Here is a 19,024-nt window from a genome sequence, read left to right on the forward strand (position 1 = left end):
CATTGGTACATAAGGTTTGGAATCAAACAAACTTAAGTTCAAATCTCAAGTGAACTGTCAAATAATCAAATGACCTAGGGTAAATTACTTAACATCACAAAGCCTCAGTTTCGTCATCCATAAAATACGGAGAAATAATTTTTAATCATGTTTAAGTTCTCGTTTATTTTAGTATATGTGCTGCCGAAGCGAGCACTAAGTTCTCATTTATATTGGTTTTGTCCCTGTCCTCTTCCTTAGTGAATGAAGCTCTTGTGGGCTATTATACCTTAGTCTTTTCATCTATGAAATGCAAATAATGTAATATACCATATACTCCTGCTCAATTTTGGGGGGATGTTTGCCCAGAAATATAATCTTACATGGTGAAGCATTGTGAGCCGTTTGTATCAAAGATTATTTTAACATTGTTATTAAAAAAAAAAAAAACACGGTCTAGCATAATTACCTTCTCAGTTTGTCCTTTATTGTAATGACAGAGAATACTGCTTGTTTTCATTACTGGGAGAGGCCTAACCACCAGAAATATTAGACAGTTGAGTTAGAGCTATCACAGAATGCTTAACCATTTGCCTATAATTTAAATCTCGGTCTATCAAGCAGTAAACAGATGGAACATTACTAACAGCAGTAATTAAATTGTGAATCTATGTTAAAGAATTGGCAAATATACAACATCACAATCCATATTCAGTTGTGTCCGTTATGTTCATTTTTATATGGATTATGATTTTAGAATACCCAAATGTGGGAACGAAAACAAAAAATAGACATTTGTCTATTTTAAATGTCTATTATTTCTAAAATTGTATACTTAACAATGTTTGTTCATTTAACAAATCTTTATTGAATGCCTGCTGTAAACCAGATACATTTCTAGCCACTGGGGATCCAGGAGAAACAAATTCCAGGCCTCATGGAATTTAGATTCTAGTGGATTGAAGATGGCTAATAATCTAAATGTGTACACTTACTATCAGGTGGTGATAAACACTTTGAAGAAAAATAAAGCTAAATAAGAACATAGAGAATAATGGGATGAGAGCTGCTATTTTAGATAGGGTGGTCAGAGGAAGCCTCTTTGATAAATTGACCCTTAAGCAGGGGCCTGAAGAAGTAAAGGAGCAAGCCAGTGGATATTTGAAGAAACAGTGCCAGGCAGAGGGAATGGCTATCGTGAATACCGTGATTTGGTAGCATGCTTGGCAGTCAATCTTTGACTCATTCCACCTTGAAGCTTTCCTTACCACCTTAGAAAGTTAAGGCAGAGTTACGGGTTTCCTCCTCTGTTTTACACCATAGAGGTTTACAGTTCTTGTCTCCTAACATTTTTTCCTTTTTAACATAGATGTTTCCCACTAACCTGGCCTTTAGGGGTAATGCCTTACCTGCTACACAGCAGCTGCTGAATTGATGCTGATTGAACCAGACAGTTTGATTATCTAATGAGCAACTCCTTCCGTTTACTTGGTACCAAAGTATTATAGCAAATGTAAATTGTTAGGTATATAAATAAGAGAAAAGAATGAGCAAGCAAGCCTTTAGTCTACATTATTCAGAGAACAGAAAAAGCCAATAATTTTTTTCAATGAAATCTTTTACAAGTTTATTTAAAGGTTGTTTTTAACTGAAATATAACCTTCATATTTTAAAAACTCGTGATATCCAGTTTTAATGTTTATTGAATTACTCTAATAGTTACTTGAAACACTCAGGAAAATGAATTTAGAAAGTAAGGTATAAATGTTCTTTGAATTGCAAATCATTTTAAAAGAGAACAGTTTGCTCTCCCAAAGGAAAACTGTTATATTTTGCTTTCTGTAATTTTTAACTATTTCTGCAAAGAAGTTTTTCCACGGTTTATTTATGATGCTTACTGAATGTTATTTTCTGTTTTAGGTCTCCAAAGTTACTAAAACCAATTTCTATTGCATTATGTTTCTAATAAAATAAATCTTTAGGGTCAGCAGTAGATGAGGTTTCAAGGTTTTTGAATTTAGGGGGTTAGTAACTTTTTTTTTTCAATTTGAAAGGTTAATCTAATCTAGTTCATGGAGGTGGTAAAAGCTTTAAAGTGAGTAGGAAGCTTATCACCACTCCGCAGAAAACCCTCGTTTTCCCTTTTAAAGTTACTATCGTTTATACTCAGCAAAATGTCAATGCAGTCCCCTTGAAATTTGAAAGTTTCTGTCGTCAGTTTTCTACAATTTGAGGAACATTATGATAAAATGATCGCTTTTACCTTTAATAAGCTAGTTAACACTGCATATCATGCTCAAGGTTTTCTCTCTATCTCCTCTGTCTCTCCTCCTTCCCCCAAAAAATGTCAGTGCCTATTTTGAAAACTAAATATAGACATTTTTAACTTAAAATTTATATTCCTTTCAATATTTTAACAAAATTGACTTTGATCTTTTTAAATTTTATGGTTAAAAACAGTAAATATACTCATGGAAAATTAGAAAATAAAGACATATATGCATTGTTTTCTAAAGTGAGAATTTACTGTATTGCTGTTTTTTAACCTTTTTTAAATTAACAATCTCCATATGTCCTTCCAGCTTTCCTTCTTTTTAAATCCATAGTCAGATTTCCCAGGGTAGGACCAACTTTCGCAGCTGGTTGTTATATCTCTTTACATCTCTTTAAGAAAAACTAACCCAGTTCCCTTTTTCTTTTCATACCACTCGTGAGTACAGGATGTCTCACCTTCTAAATGTGTCTGGTTGCTTCCACATTTAACTTGTTCCTCTGCCCCTTCTATTTCCTGTTAACTAGAAGTTAAACCTTAAGGCCTGAGAGATGCAAGTTAATCATTTTTGGTTGGGATATAGGATAGGTCATGTACTTCTTATTGTAACTCATCAAGACACATCGTATCTGGATGAGCCACTGCAAATGAAACTGAATCGGACCACTGAGTTAGGGTAATGACCATCCAATCCCTTCATTGCAGTTTCCTGTTTTTCTCCTTTTGACTAGAAAATAATGTATTTGGTGTTACTTTGCACAGTATGGATCTCCAGGTCCCTATCAAACATGTACCTGAATATAATACTTCCCTAAATTAGTAATTTCATGAGGGATCCAATAATACTAATTTTCTGATTTTTTTTTTTTAATTTCTACATTATTAGCCATGTTTTTCTGTAAAATGGAATTTTGTAACATCTGGAGCTATTGGTATGTTCTCCTGCAAAGGCCAGATAGATTAATTCTTTCACTCAGTTACTAATTTTCACCAGCTCAGAAGATGACATAAGTTTGTTTTTCTGGCTTTCACCTTTTTTAATATCATTGTAAACTCATGTGTTGTTTTTTTTTTATTATTAATTCAGTGTGTTTCAGTTAACATCAGTCCTAATTCTCACAACTTTGACTAGGGGGAAGGGGACCTTTCAGGATGATTCCTATCCTGTGTCTTTTTGCCGTGATACTATTTTTTTAATTATGGAAATGTTTAAACATAAACAAAAGTATAGAGAAAAATATAGTGAATCTCCAACATTTCTTTTAGCTCAGCAATTATTAGTATATTCCCAATCTTGTTTTATCTATCCTCCTCTACTTTTTTGATCCCCTGGATTATGGTACATTGATATTTGAAAAGTTTTCTTTGTTTTCTGGCACAGCAAGGCCCCAAACTTGGAATCATCCACCCATTTACCTAAGCAGCCCGATTGCTTTTACTACGATTGCTTTTACTATGGAATGGTATCAGATAACAAAATCTGGGTATAAAGGTTATTAAAAGTTTTTAATTTTGATTTTTCTATACTTTCCCCTCATGAGCCTCATCATAATGGTAGCTTAGTTTTCATAAGCAGGATTATTCTCATTTGAGTCATGGAGGTTGGTCACTTCTCAAAGATGGTACAAAATGTTTTATATTTCTATTTTACTTGATCTAAATGTTAGGTAGAGCTGACAAATGATTCACATGTTGGCAGGTAAGTGTTTTTAATGAAGGATTTAAAAAAAATAAAATAAAACACCATTTAGTACTATCAGTTTGCCTGTACTACATTCTGGCATTTAGAGGGCCAGCCGACTCCCCACCTGTGCACCCTAAAGGAACACTACCAATCAGCCTACACCTAGCCCACACAGAGACCCCCTCAGGAGAACAATCTAGCCAAATAACACGCCATCTTCACAGTAACAGAGAAAATCTATGTTGGCTAGTGAGTCATTCAGGCCTAAATATGAATGAGTAACCAGAGATCACCAGGCATGTGAGGAAAACTAACGGCATGAAAGACGAAAATAACCAGAAAAATTGCCACTGGAGAAAATAGAGCTAATCAGAGAGAAAAGGAACTCCAATATACTCAGAGTTGCAAAAAGATAGTATACCCATTAAACAGGAATAAGAGAACACAGGTTTTCAGACTGAAAGGACCATACTGAAAAGTGACTCGTACTGTAACGCCTCCTCAATAAACTGCAGAATACCTAGGTTAAACAAAAGCACCAGAGGGAAGTCGTGTACAAAGTGACAAGCATCAGACTGAAATCAAATCTCTCATGAGTATCCTTTAATGCTTTAAGATAGTAAAATATTGCCTACAACCTTTTGAAAGAAAATAATACGCAACCAGGAATTCTGTATCCTGCCAAACTATGCATGAAAGGTGAGAATAAACTTGTTTTCACAGAGGTAAGGACTCAGAGCTTACCCTCTCTTGTAAAAGAAATGAGTGGATTACAAATTACACAAGAAAAACCATTTATTGTATAATTTTTCATTAAACATTTTCTTTCTGGGGTTTGATTTTTTTTTTTAATCTCACTGGTGCCAAAAGAGTTTATTGAGAGGAAAAGGGGAAGGAGGATTACAAACAATAAAATAAGTAGTTGTGGATTTAAACATAAATTACAGAGCTACCGCAGCAAACAGCAAGGAGAACGACTCCCTTTCCTCTTAGCAGGCTGAAATAGTCCATGTGTTGCACACATGATAACTAAGCCATAATTTTTCGTGTTTCTCAATGACCCCAGCACCAGGCAAGCCAGGACTGCTTGCGTGCAATCCCAACTGGCTGGTACAGCAGATGACCAGCAGGGACAGCATCACATTCTTCTCGCATCATGACCGGAATGACATGATCTGGCTTCTATTTAACAACATCATTCTGGCTGCCATGCTACATTGAGAATAGACTTGGGAGTAAATAGTAGGAGCAGGGAGACCAGTTTGGACGTCACTGCTGCATTCCAGATGCAAGATGACAGTGGCTCTGACATGGTGGTAACAGAAAATAGGTCAGATTCTGGGTAGAATCTGAAGCCAGAGCCAACAGGATTTCCTTACTGATTGTTGTCGATGGGGTGAGCAAGAAAGGAGTCACGATTTCTAGTCTGAGCAGTGGACATGAGGAACAGTTTGAGGGGAAAGATTAGAAGTCAAGTTTGAGATGTTATATTTCAAAAGTCCATTTGACCTCCACGTAAAGCTGTCAGTTACTTGGATTGGCACTTAGATATATGTTTTGCAGTTCTGAAGAAAGGTCTGGCCTGGAGATAGAATTTTGGGGAATCGTCAGCATATAAATTGTGTTTAAAGCTATGAGATTGGGTGAGATCACCGAGGAGTGAATAGAGAAAGAAGAGCTCTGAGGACTGGAATCCAAAGGCACTGCAATATGTTAGGTTCAGGGAGAGGAGAGGAATGATCAAAGATGGCTGAGGAGGAACAGCCAGTGGGGTATAAAGAGAATCAGGAGAGAATGGTGCCTGAGAAGGCATGCGAAGAAAGTGCTTCAATAAGGAGTCATTGACTATTTCATACTGCTGAGAGGTCAAATCGGATGAGTGCTAAAAACGCAGTGTTGGATTTGGCAACATTGATGTCAGTGTTTGATGTCAGTATTTATCTTAACAAGACCGGTTACTTTTTTTTAAACAGCTAGTAAGTTGTCAGGACAAAAATATGTATTAAATTCTTTGGGCCCAGCTGCTTAATAAATGGAACTATTAGACATTTATTTGGATTAAGGTCTTTGCGAAAAAGTTACAAATGGAGCCAGAAACAGAAAGTGTGGGAATCTCTGCTTTAGAGGATCATGGTAATGAGCATTTTAAGAGGGGAAAGTACCTCTTGCCTTTTCTTTGTCTCTCCTGAAAAGTTTGAGTTAGTCATTTTAAATTTGATTAGATTACATGCAATTAATAAAATTTCCCTAATGTGGTTGCTCAGCATCCAAAATGAAAGAAAACCTTATCCTATGACATGTCAGTGGTACATCTTTGCATGAATGTTTCTTCTTGCCTCCGTAGGTATGGTGTGAATATGCGTTGCTTGGCAGCTCGGGTCAACTATAAGACTTTGATTATCATCTGCGCACTCTTCACTTTGGTCACAGTGCTTCTGTGGAATAAGTGTTCCAGCGACAAAGCAATCCAGTTTCCACGGCACTTGAGTAGTGGCTTCAGAGTGGATGGATTAGAAAAAAGAGCAGCAGCATCGGAGAGTAACAACTATGTGAACCACCAGGCCAAACAGTCTGAGGAGGCCTTCCCTCAAGAGCAGCAGAAAGCGCCCCCTGTCGCCGGTGGCTTCAACAGCAATGGGGGAAGCAAGGTGTTAGGGCTCAAATACGAAGAAATTGACTGCCTCATAAATGATGAACACACGATTAAAGGGAGACGAGAGGGCAATGAAATCTTTCTTCCGTTCACTTGGGTAGAGAAATATTTTGACGTTTATGGAAAGATGGTTCAGTATGATGGCTATGACAGGTTTGAGTTCTCTCATAGCTATTCCAAAGTCTATGCTCAGAGAGCCCCTTATCATCCTGATGGTGTGTTTATGTCCTTCGAAGGCTACAATGTGGAAGTCCGAGACAGAGTCAAGTGCATAAGTGGGCTTGAAGGTAGGTATCCGTGTGCTCCACTGCACTTTTTTTAATCTTGGCTGTGTTAAAGAATAGGAAACTGTAGGTGTTAATTATATAGCAAGTACATACATACAGTAGCTTACTTTCAAGAGACCTTTCATCACTGACTTAGCAGGGAGGAACACATTAAGTCTGAACCTAGGGCAACCTTCAAGCTGGTATGATTTAAGGGCTGCAATAAGATCATACCTGACTAAATAGGATTATCCCATTAACCTGCCGCAGAATCTAAGTTCTTACCAGTAAGGTCAAGGCACCGCATCTCCAGAAATTTTGAGTTAAAATATACAGTTATTATCCTATCAGAGGAGATGGGAAAGAGACAGACATCATTCAATGGACCCATCAATATTCCAATACAGTCTTTTTCCGGATTAGCCAGGTATCATCTCTAGATGGAGGTTTAAAGTCCTTAGAACAATACAATACGTAGATACCATTTTCTCTGAACGTATTCTGAACTTCTATAGTCTATTACATGTTGTCTTTCAAACTTGGAGCAGTAAGCGTTCCTTATAGTATGTTAGTACAATTTGGAATTTGTATTTCAAACCTAGGATTGATCAGAAAGCCAAATTGAATTTGGCTTTTCATTTACTTATGATGTGCTAATTTTAGAAGTTTTCAGTTCTATTTACTAAACAAAGGGACTTTTAACCTTTTTCTTTTGTGCTTTGAAAGTCATTTGTCCCACTATGATCAGCTGTTCATCTGTATTTTCTCTGAATGTTCTATGGTTTTTGGTGTTTTTTTTACATTTATCTTTTTAGTCCTGCTAAATTGATTTATGTTTTGGTAAATGGTACAGAGTTAAGGTCTTACTTTAGATTTTTTTTTCCCAACATGTATTGAATAATGTCTTTTCCCCATTGATTCATGACGGAGTCTCTATCATTATACTAAAATATTTTGAATACTACAGTATGTTCCTAGCCAACTAGTCCATCAATCAGCCTCTCAATTCTTAAGCCAGTTGCACATTATTATAGTTATCACCCATCTTTAATGAGATTGTATAAGCCTCCTTTTATTAAATAAAAATAATTCTATTTGAATTTTGGGGAGAAAAAAATCCCCCGTTGGAGAAAGAATACAGAAGTTAAAAAGCTTATTTGTAGCCTAGGTTTCTTAGCCTGTATGGTCCCTAATTTCTTATCCTGTGTTGAAACTACATCAGAACACAAATGGTTTTATAGGTTCCCAGTTTCTGCTGAGACTAGAACTACAGATAGGAGCTTATATCTCAGCACATACACCGTGACGCAACAATACAACCTTCTGTGCAATGTGATAGGGTTGTGTTTCCCACGTAGAAAATTACTAAAATAAACACTGACACCAAACGTTTAAAGGTTTTCCTTAGAACTTTACAATAGGTGACCCATTAGTGAATTATTTCAAGAATCTATGTTTAAATATACAACTTTAATTCATTTTTTAAAATCCTCCTTGTTCTCAAGAATTACGTTTTGACATGAAGGATATGGAAAAGAGTCACAAGCTATGTTTATACTTTAAGTTGTCTAGTCACAACTGACTTCTTAAAGAAATACGTTAACTATCAGATTATATACTTATTAGACCACATCTTGATATTGGAGGGAAAGATGAGTAACTAGTTAACTTGATTGTTAAGTACAAATATTTAAGAAAATTTCAGGATTGACATTCGAGAATAAAGCTGTGATAACATTATCTACATGTATTTAAATTGTGCAAAACTTGAATGTATGAAACAATTATAAAATATGATATCTGTAACTGTGAGCAAAATTAACACATAAAAAGTCAGTCCTTGAAAGATAATCTACAATATTGCATTGCTATCTGTCAACAAATAATGAATGAAAGTGAATGAACACTTAATTTTGTTTTTCATATCTGGTTAATTTGATACTATTTTTTCGTAATTATGAAAATCATATAATAAGGAAGCTTAAAATGTGCTGATAACCTTACAATATCTCCAAAAGTAGCACAGTTCAGAACAAGCTTGTAAATATCTGGACATGGTTATTTATTTTGTTTCTCTATTTTATAGGTGTACCTTTATCTACGCAGTGGGGACCTCAAGGCTATTTCTACCCAATCCAAATCGCACAGTATGGGTTAAGTCATTACAGCAAGAATCTAACTGAGAAACCCCCTCACATAGAGGTGTATGAAACAGCAGAAGACAGGGACAAACTCAGCAAGCCCAGTGACTGGACCGTGCCGAAGGGCTGCTCTGTGGCTAGTGTGGCTGATAAGTCTAGATTTACCAATGTTAAACAGTTCATAGCCCCAGGTATGTGATGTATTATATGTGTCTGGTAATTTTATGTTGATTTATGGCATCTGACACTCCCTTAAAATTGTTTTTATGGTTTTAAAAAAACACATTAGCAGACCCTTTATATTACGTATATAAACAAATGGTGTCACCCAAATGAAACCCCTAAAAAAGGAACAGCTAAAAAGTCAGGGTTATAAGAGGCATATTTACTCTGTGAAGAGCCAAGCCATAGATTTAATATTAAGGTCCAGGTGACTGTATCGTGTGTATCTCCTTCCAGGATCTATATCCCACAGGAACGAAGTTCCTCTGTTTATTTTACTATTTCAGTACAGTATTCTTTAATTTTTAAATTCTATCTTTATTTTGCATGAAGGTAGAAATTTTTGTTTATGGAAAGAACCATCCTTTTCTTTGCCTATTTTTTACCAGTAGCTTATAGCTTTTTTAAGATAATACAGCATACCAACTAGGCTTGCTTCCCATATTAAATTTTGTTAATGTACTAGATTGTCTCAAATTTCATATACAACCATTTCATTAATAAAATCATTTATAAAATCAAATTAACTTTATGCAACATTTCCCCTTTTACTAAGACAGTCTCATTAATTAGGATGTAATGCATTTTTCTCCACTAATCAATATCCGTGAGAATGAATGAGTCCATTATTTTAAAAGACAATGAAATAATTTTGGTTAGCACCTCAGGCTTAAATTCCCTATCGGGAAATGTTGTCAAGAACAGAACTCACCCCACCCCCCATCCCGTCAACCTTGCAGTCGGTAAATAAAAAGAGAGAAAGGTTATAAGACCTCTTCTGTATTCTCTTCTTGTCCTTTATTGATGACTGCATAATTCACAGACCTTGAAAGCCACAATACAAATCTAGTCATTCTGGATGGCCTTCAGTAAGGGATTTATGAGTGCTTAATGCAGTGCAAATAATGGGTGACCTTTCGTTTTTATTCTGTCACTAGAACTTCTTTTCTCCTATGGCATTCTGTGATATTCCAATGCATAGAGCATCTTTACTTATTGTAAAACAACAGACGTGGCAGGGTGAGAAAGTACATGGAAATGTTTAAGAATATTTAGCTTGTGATACCTAAGAGGTTATTGCAGCAGGAAATGATGAGACTAAGCAAAAGGATATTTGGTTGGGGATGCACCCAATGCGCTTATTTTTGCACTAATTAATAATATCTGGATTAGGGTAGAAAACAGCAGTCCTCATCTTGATCTCCTCAAGTGTTAGGAAGTTTTCTAAAACAATCTTTTGAACCCTATCCTATTTAGAGCAATAGATTTCATGGCGCACTTTTGGATGCCCTGGCTACTGCCTAAGGTGGTTTTAAGCCTATGGAGGAGAGAAGTCTGTGACAGTCAGTCACTCTGCCAGTGAGACACACACTACTCACAGTTGGAACTCCCTGTTGGTGGCAGTGTGCTAGCTGGGACTGGGGTGCTTGTTTTGATAACAGGTACACCTGGCATTGCATTCAATACAAGTGTATGAGGGGGAGTAAGTTGGAGTTACATGGGAGTTGTTGCTCAGAGCAGGAGAAAGAAATCTCAGAGTGAGTCTGTTTTGTTAAGGCATTGGTATGAGATGAGGCTTTTTGGAGGATATCGGCCCATGGGAGACATTCAGAGAATCACTGTGGAGAAGAAGTGAGGACTTGTACATAAAAGCATAGGACTAAGTGAGGTGAGGCTCTGGTGGACCACGGCCTAAATGCTGTTGGCCTTCTAGTCTTTCTTTTTTGGCCTTGAAATTTTTTTTTCCCTCAAAGGGACGAAATCATCTAGAGGAAAGAATCATAGCGTGGGTCTGCAGCATATTTTTCATTTATTTGTTGAATAATGGTTTGTTCCTCTTCCTAATTTTAAAATGGAACTGAATTTTCAATGAATTGAAACCTTATACCTGTCCTACTCTATTAAATTAAATGAACTCTCCCTTTTCCAGAGCACTCTCTTCACGTCATCTCCACGACCTCATTTTCTCCTCTCTCTGTAGCCATTCTTTCTCAGGCTTCTTATGAGCTTCTCTTCCTCTACCTGACCCTTATCTCTCACTGTTCCTGGAGGTTCTAAGTAGGGCCTCTTCTCATTCCACATAGTAAACCTGTTGATTAAATAAATGAGTGATGATAACAGTTTGTGTTGTATGTAAAAACATTGAATTAAAGACTGCTCTTAAATGTTTATCATTCTTTGTTGCCTAAAGTACGTGTACACATATCGGAAAAATAGACACTTGTAGTGACTCCTGGGAACACCTACTCAGAGAGAGGAGGGGTCATGGATTTCAAACAATTAGGAAATTCAATTTTCTATTAGTAGATTTAAAGCAGGGGCCTCCAAGTAGCGTAAGGCCACCAGTAGAGCTGAGCGCCTTGCCTACTGTACTTCCATACTGGTTGCCACTACCAAAGTCACATTTCATTTGATACCATTCAGATCCTTCTGAGTGATGTTGACAATTATAAAATGTGAACTAAAAGAACTATCGTAAAATCGTTGTGAAAATTATAATTGTTGGTAGATTGATTTAAATGGGGAATTGTGACTTCCCTGTCACTTCTCCTATGTGGCTCAGTAATCCCCCCTGGTGGTGGTAGGTTTTAGGGAAATTAATAGTGGTTTTTTAAAAGGTTACGTCCTATGACATCATTCATTACTGAGTTATTTGATCGAATCTGTTTCACTGAGACATTATGTAATTGATTGAACCATATCATTTCATTGGATTTATATACATAAAGTAAAATTCAGAATGGAATTCTGGAAGAAAAATGATGGGTATTTTTTCAGCTTCCTTCCATTTGGACTTCTAAAGATGGGTCATTGTTACCCCGTTTGGTAAGAATGGATGTCATAGTTAATACTATTGTCTGATTAATGAGGCATTACCCTAAGAATGAAAAAATAAGCAGCACTCAAGATAGTCTGCTCTGCTGAATATAATTTAATTTTGAGTGATTCATAAGACAGTGGAATCTTACAGTGTTTCAGGGATGTTGTAATGAGCATCAGATTCTGTTTGACTATAGTTGCAGAAAAATGCTAGTTAAGAGGGAGATTGCATGTTCACATTTTTCCAGATTGAATGGATTTTTACTATGTTAGAACTGTACTTCTGAAACCACTTTTTAAAAAAGCCACTCAAAGCATCATTTTATGTATAAATCTATCAAGATTTTCTCATTCTTGGTACAATTTCCATAATTGTCCCATCAAACGAAGTAATTAAGAGCCTGGGGTCAATTATCTCCACACTGGTCAAGTCCAATATTAGGAGAGTTAAGTGATCAACTCAGCATGAGAATACTCTCCAAACTAGTCACACTGTATATGCTATCATCAGTTCACATTTCTAATCTTTGCTCTTGGTGACACACTGAAGATTTCCTCAAGGACTCCTCAAAGCAGATCTGATTCTATGGCTGTATTTAAGAGACATAACTCTTCCACTGATTATTCTCACGAGATGCTGTTTCCAATATAATTTCTGTTTTCACGGTCTTTGAAACTAGGTCTGGGAATCCTGGTTTCTAGTCCCTACTGCACCACTAATTAGCATTTGGCTTTGGGTAAACCTTTTAACCTTGCAAAGCCTCCATATCTTCATCTCTAAAAAGGGAAGTCAAGTGAGATAATACCATGTTTCTCCAAATATAAGATCGGACAATCAGCTCTAATGTGTCTTTTGGAGCAAAAATTAATATAAAACCCGGTCTTATTTTATCATAATATTAAGACCGGGTCTTTAATGTAATGTAACGTACCGTAACATAACATAACATAATATAATAATATAATATAATATAAATTCGGTCTTATATATATAATACAATATAAGACCGGGTCTTATATAATATAATCATAATTATATAATATAATATAAGACTCAGTCTTATATTAATTTTTGCTCCAAAAGACACATTAGAGCTAATTGTCTGGCTAGGTCTTATTTTGGGGGAAACACGGTACATGTGTTTTGAAATTTTAAGCTCTATAAAGATTGAGATATTCATATTTATCTTTAAAATTTGTATGACATATATTTTTTGTTCTTGTTCTTGCTGCTGCTGCTGGTGCTGTCTGGTTTAATGTGCTTGGTTTCTTTTCTCGGTAATCCTAGCCCAGCAGTATTCAGAAAGTCATCTTCCTGGGAGTCAGCCATCATTGCACTATAGACATCCAGGAGAAATTTCCTATTTGACAATTTACTGGATAAAACAACTTTCACTATTTTACCAGCCTCTGAAGCCAATGGCTTCAGGAAAATAATGATAATCACTGTAATTTTTTAATATGTTGCAAGCCACTATCTTTTTTTAAAATCCTCACAATTACCTTGCAGAATAATATCATCTCTATTTAACATGTGAAAAAATTGAGATGCAAAGAGTTATATTTATTGAACATCTCAAAGCTAGTAAGTGGGAGAGTAAGAATTGAGACAAGGTGGTGGTGTTTTAATTCCAAAGCCTGCGCTGCTTCCTCCACCTCCCCCAGTATCCCTCACTGTGTGTTGACTACGTGAGCCTATTCCTTAATTTCCAGAAATTTTATTCACAGTTTCTGCAAATATCTGAAAACAAACCTATCATTTCCCATGTCAAGTCATGATTAAGAGTATGTATTGTGGAGCCAGATTAGACAACTTGGGTTCAACTCTTGGTACCTGAGGCAATTTACTTAACCTCTCTGTGTCTAAATTCCTCCTTTGTAAAGTGAGAGTGACTGCACTTACTCTTGTAATTTGCATAAAGATTAAGTGAGTTAATATTTATAAAGCACTTAGAACATAGTAAATACTTATTAAATGTTAATTAAATTTAAAATTTTACATTCATGTGTAGGCATTCTTTCCTTCTAGTCTCTCCCTTGCAAGATTATGTGCTGAGCCAGCTTCGGACTATGTTTTTCTCTTTGCAGAATGAGTATAGTAGAACAGTCATTGATTATTGACCACCAACATTTGATCTAGAAAACAATACCTTAGCCCTTTGCTCTTCACCCTCTAATGTAAACCAGTCAGGCCTAAAGGTAAGAGCTTTGGCCTGATGCTCACAAGCCATCATGGAATTACCAATTCTGTGGTTTGTGGTAATGTAGTAAAAATAATACTAATAATATGACACAAAATATTGAAGCGTTAATCTTGTATGACCAGTTCTTGTCAAGGATGAATTATAGTTAACTTTTAAATACAAAGAGCTTTTATTCTAACCAGTCTTTGTGGATATATTTTATCCCCTACAGAAACCAGTGATGGTGTATCTTTGCAACTGGGGAACACAAAAGATTTTATTATTTCATTCGACCTCAAGTTCTTGACAAATGGAAGTGTGTCCGTGGTTCTAGAGACCACAGAAAAGAATCAGCTCTTCACTGTACATTACGTCTCAAATACCCAGCTAATTGCTTTTAAAGAAAGAGACATATACTATGGCATCGGGCCCAGAACTTCATGGAGCACAGTTACCAGGGACCTGGTCACTGACCTCAGGAAAGGAGTGGGTCTTTCCAACACAAAAGCTGTCAAGCCAACCAAAATAATGCCCAAGAAGGTGGTTAGGCTGATTGCAAAAGGGAAAGGATTCCTTGACAACGTTACCATCTCCACCACAGCCCACATGGCCGCATTCTTCGCTGCCAGTGATTGGCTGGTAAGGAACCAAGACGAGAAAGGTGGCTGGCCAATTATGGTGACCCGTAAGTTAGGGGAAGGGTTCAAGTCTTTAGAGCCAGGGTGGTACTCTGCCATGGCCCAAGGGCAAGCCATCTCTACCTTAGTCAGGGCCTATCTGTTAACAAAAGACCAAGTATTCCTCAATTCAGCTTTAAGGGCAACAGCCCCTTACAAGTTTCTATCAGAACAGCATGGAGTTAAAGCTGTGTTTATGAATAAACATGACTGGTATGAAGAATATCCAACCACACCTAGCTCTTTTGTTTTAAATGGCTTTATGTATTCTTTAATTGGGCTGTATGACTTAAAAGAAACTGCAGGGGAAAAACTCGGGAAAGAAGCGAGGTTCCTGTATGAGCGTGGCATGGAATCCTTGAAAGCCATGCTCCCCTTGTACGACACTGGCTCAGGAACCATCTATGACCTCCGGCACTTCATGCTGGGCATTGCCCCCAACCTGGCCCGCTGGGACTATCACACCACCCACATCAATCAGCTGCAGCTCCTCAGCACCATTGATGAGTCCCCAATCTTCAAAGAGTTTGTCAAGAGGTGGAAAAGCTACCTTAAAGGCAGCAGGGCAAAGCACAACTAGAGCTCACAACCAAAATCAGATTTCAGCCTCTGCTGTACACAAGAACTCCGGGCCCTGTCTCAGCAGAGCACAGGCACATGTTCAAAGGTCGTAGACTAGGCTTTTGTGGATGTCATCAAAGTGATCAATGATCCTTCAAACCAGCCTTCAGAGAGAACTGCATTCCACCTGTTGGTTGTTTAGAAATGTAGATGGCATTTAGAGCAGGAAGGTGTTTAGCCAGTGGGCCGAACAACGGCGTTTAACTCTGCCTTGCTTGTCTCCCTGTACAGCTCCACAGGTAGCCAAGTCCCTCTCGGCTTGGGAAAGCGAATGGTAAGTAACTTACTGGCCAACTGTCTAGCACTTACCTGAAAGCTTAGTATGGGGTGCTTTTAAAATGTGATTATTTATGTTTATGTTGAAAGCAGACTTTTAAAAAATGTGCTGTAATACAGTAAATATTTACTTGTAGCCTGAATAGTGAACTGTGTGCAACTTTTTAAAATGATGTTTGTTTGTTTTTTCTATAGATTAACTTCTTGGGGGCAAATGAGCATTTGTTGCATTTGTTCAATTTGTTATATATGGAGAATATTTTGAATTTATAGTTTTCTTGATGTGTAAATTAAAAACACAGTCAGTGTTCAGGCTTCACAGTTACGTGATGTAAGCACAACTAAAATGAAACATGTTGACTGCACAAGAAATTACAAAAATGTTATGTTATGAAACTTGATCTACAATCAGTAAAGGTTTGATAATCAGTCTGTCCCTCCCCTATCCCCATTGTGATAGTTTCTTTTGTCAGTATCTAGAATTTTGTATTTCATTTCAGACGACACTCAAGAGTTTTGTCTATTTGGGGGGAACATTTTTAGGACATTTTTGGGAAACTTGATTATAAACTTAAATTTGGGAAGGAGCTAGTAATTTTGATAAGTCCACCGCCACTACTGTTTCAAGATTTTTCCCCCTCTTAAAGAAAAATATTAGATCAAATATCACATACAAGAATCATACCAGGTTTTTTTCTCTACTTAGATTATTCTTGGTCTTCAACTTTCTAAACCGTTGACTCGGCGCATTATTTTTTTTCCTTTGCAATTTTAATCTTTAATTATTTCAGCCGTGGACAGAAGTGATGCTACTGCATTTGCTGTGTATGTGTAATCAGACCTTTATTTGGCTTTTATACCTCACTATACCCCACTACACCTATAGGTTTCCTAGCCCACATAACCTGGGCAGTGTCTGCTGTAGGGCTTCAAGCATTAGGTCAGAACCGAGAGGTTGATTTTGCTCTTTTCTTTTAGTGTATGACCGTACACTAAATCAATACTATAACTGATACAGATTGGAAATATGAGACCCCACAGTGCAGTTTGTCTATGACCTATATCAAATGCACATCAAAACTCTTTTTTGCCCATAACAAAACAGTCGTGGATTATTAGGTTCCCCCTAGCTTTTGACCTTCATAGTTCTTATACATTAGATGTCCCAACAAGAATATCTAGATGCCTTCATTTCTATTTTCAGCACTCAAAAATAAACTTTCTCCAATCTGGGAACCCTTTTTACTTCATATTATTTGCTATTATTTTAGAACGGTCCAGACTTCTGCCTTGTGTTTGCGTACTGGCACTTCAGATTACGGAGTCAATAAAAACAGTAGCGTACTGCTTCTGTGACAAATATCAGTGCCTTAACAATGTGTCTGTCCTTTTCCACTGAAAAAGGAAAGACATTTTGATCTAGAAATGGCATTGCTATTTCATTGCTGTTGGTTTCACACTGCCTTCCACATTGCAACAGCAACTTGATTTTTCTTGTGATCCCAGACTTTCCTGAGAGTGAGTTGAACCTGTAGCAACACCATCAGTACAAACTAGTGGTTCTCAAATTTTTAGGATGACTCAGAACCACCTAGGAGCTTATTGAAATACAGATTCCAGGTATTCAGTAAATCTGCCTGTGAACCATGGTGATCTGCATTTTTCACAAGCATTCAGGTGATTCTGACGCAGGTGAGCTGGGGGCGTGCACGGAGGAACACTGCCCAAGACCATCCATTGCATTTTTGTTCCTAAACACCGATGGAGTTTTCTAGGATTTGAAATCATGTAAAATGTTTACTTACGATGAGCTTAGAGAGAATGGGGAAGGTATTTGAAAGTTTTTATTTTCTTTAAATTTTTCTTTGTTTCAAGATTATAGGTATTAGTTTTTTACACTTATCTTGAGTTAGCTTTGATGTTAAATTAAGTCTATTGCCACTTCAGTTTTAAAACCAGCCAAAAGTTTCCAGATAAAGGTCAAGTTTGACCCTTTAGCAGTTACTGTACATAAAGGCTTCATCCAAAAACCATCCAGTGTCTGTGAGCAAATACAAAAGTGACACACAAGCACAACTCCAGATGTGGCAATCCTTTTTCTTTGTCAACGTGCAAACTTTCACGGAAAGCTGCTATTTTCATCCTTCTTGTAATTGCTTTTCTTGTTTTTCCTCCATTGTACATGTGGGTTATATACCATGTGTTAAATATGCAATAAAGTGTTTACTGGATGCCCTTCTGAAGGGTAGTCCTTTGTAAAGCTGTACAGACTTTGCAGTTTAAGCACAATGTGCACACGTTAGTTTTATATACAGCAAAACTTGATTTTTTGCAAATGGAAAGGTATTTTGTTTCTATACAAAGTAAATGGATTGTTTGTGCTTAATGTAAAGCTGCTTTATAAAATTGTAAAATAAAGTTTTTATCTTAAAAAGAATATACCTGGATATTTCTCTTTCTTCTCTAATTATTCTAACATCGTTTGACCCCAGCAAGCGGATTTCTGACCATCATTTCCTGTTCAGCCTGTGATAACTAGGCACGCAACAGATGTTCATTAAAAGGTATATCAGGCCCTTTTAAGACAGCGTCAGAGTATGTTCCATGGGCCTTACTCTAGGAGGTTTAGTCTGTAGAGGAGAACACAATGTCCACAAAACAGTTTCAGAAAAATAAAATGCTGAATTGTGTGGCCAGTCAGCTGAGGTGCTATGGAGGAGACAGGGTGTGGGCAGGGGCTTCAGGCCTGGGTCCCAGGAGGAAGGAAGAAGAGGAGGTGACATGAGCAAAAACTGTGTCATGCCAGCTGTGATAACCTCCTTTCCATGCTAATTCAGATGTAACTACTTTTATCTGATTTAGATTTATTTGAAAGTTGGTCCTTCCTGTATATCCTATACTTGCCTTTTCTCCAGAACAATACGCATCATTTAATCTTTTCCCCATTTCTCAGAGAGTAATAATTTAGGCTCCCAAATACATATAAAACCAGAGACCAGTCTGGTTTCATATTATGTTTCATTGCACATTATTTTGGGGGTTATAAACATTCTGCAGCATTTATGTAATGGAATTTCCATTGATCACCAATCAGCTTTTTCCAGCTGATGGGTGCACATATTTTGACAGGCTGCTAATCAACATTCTTGAACTCTCTTCCTTCTCTGTCATCCTCAGTTGGAAAACAGCCATAAGAGGGCAAGCAGTTTTTGGTCTGGATGAGGTCTCAT

The 19,024-nt window shown here is 36.9% G+C and overlaps 1 protein-coding gene across 4 annotated transcripts in view; it reads left to right on the plus strand.

The window, feature by feature from the left end:
• GLCE (glucuronic acid epimerase) overlaps positions 1-18,223 on the plus strand; it is a 94,455-nt gene extending 76,232 nt beyond the window's left edge. For 2 of the 4 annotated variants that reach the window (XM_081050195.1, XM_081050196.1), the window contains 3 exons: positions 6,280-6,875; positions 8,941-9,186; positions 14,453-15,626. In XM_081050195.1, coding sequence (XP_080906321.1) covers positions 6,293-6,875; positions 8,941-9,186; positions 14,453-15,477 — 1,854 coding nt within the window. In that variant the 5' untranslated portion in view covers positions 6,280-6,292 and the 3' untranslated portion in view covers positions 15,478-15,626. Of the gene's footprint in view, positions 1-6,279; positions 6,876-8,940; positions 9,187-14,452; positions 15,627-15,749 lie in introns of those variants that run through there. The other 2 variants (XM_081050198.1, XM_081050197.1) reach the window with 2 other exon arrangements.
• Positions 18,224-19,024: the final 801 nt, after the last annotated feature.

Source organism: Rhinolophus hipposideros (assembly GCF_964194185.1).
Source record: "Rhinolophus hipposideros genome assembly, chromosome: 5".
NCBI classification, from domain to species: domain Eukaryota; kingdom Metazoa; phylum Chordata; class Mammalia; order Chiroptera; family Rhinolophidae; genus Rhinolophus; species Rhinolophus hipposideros.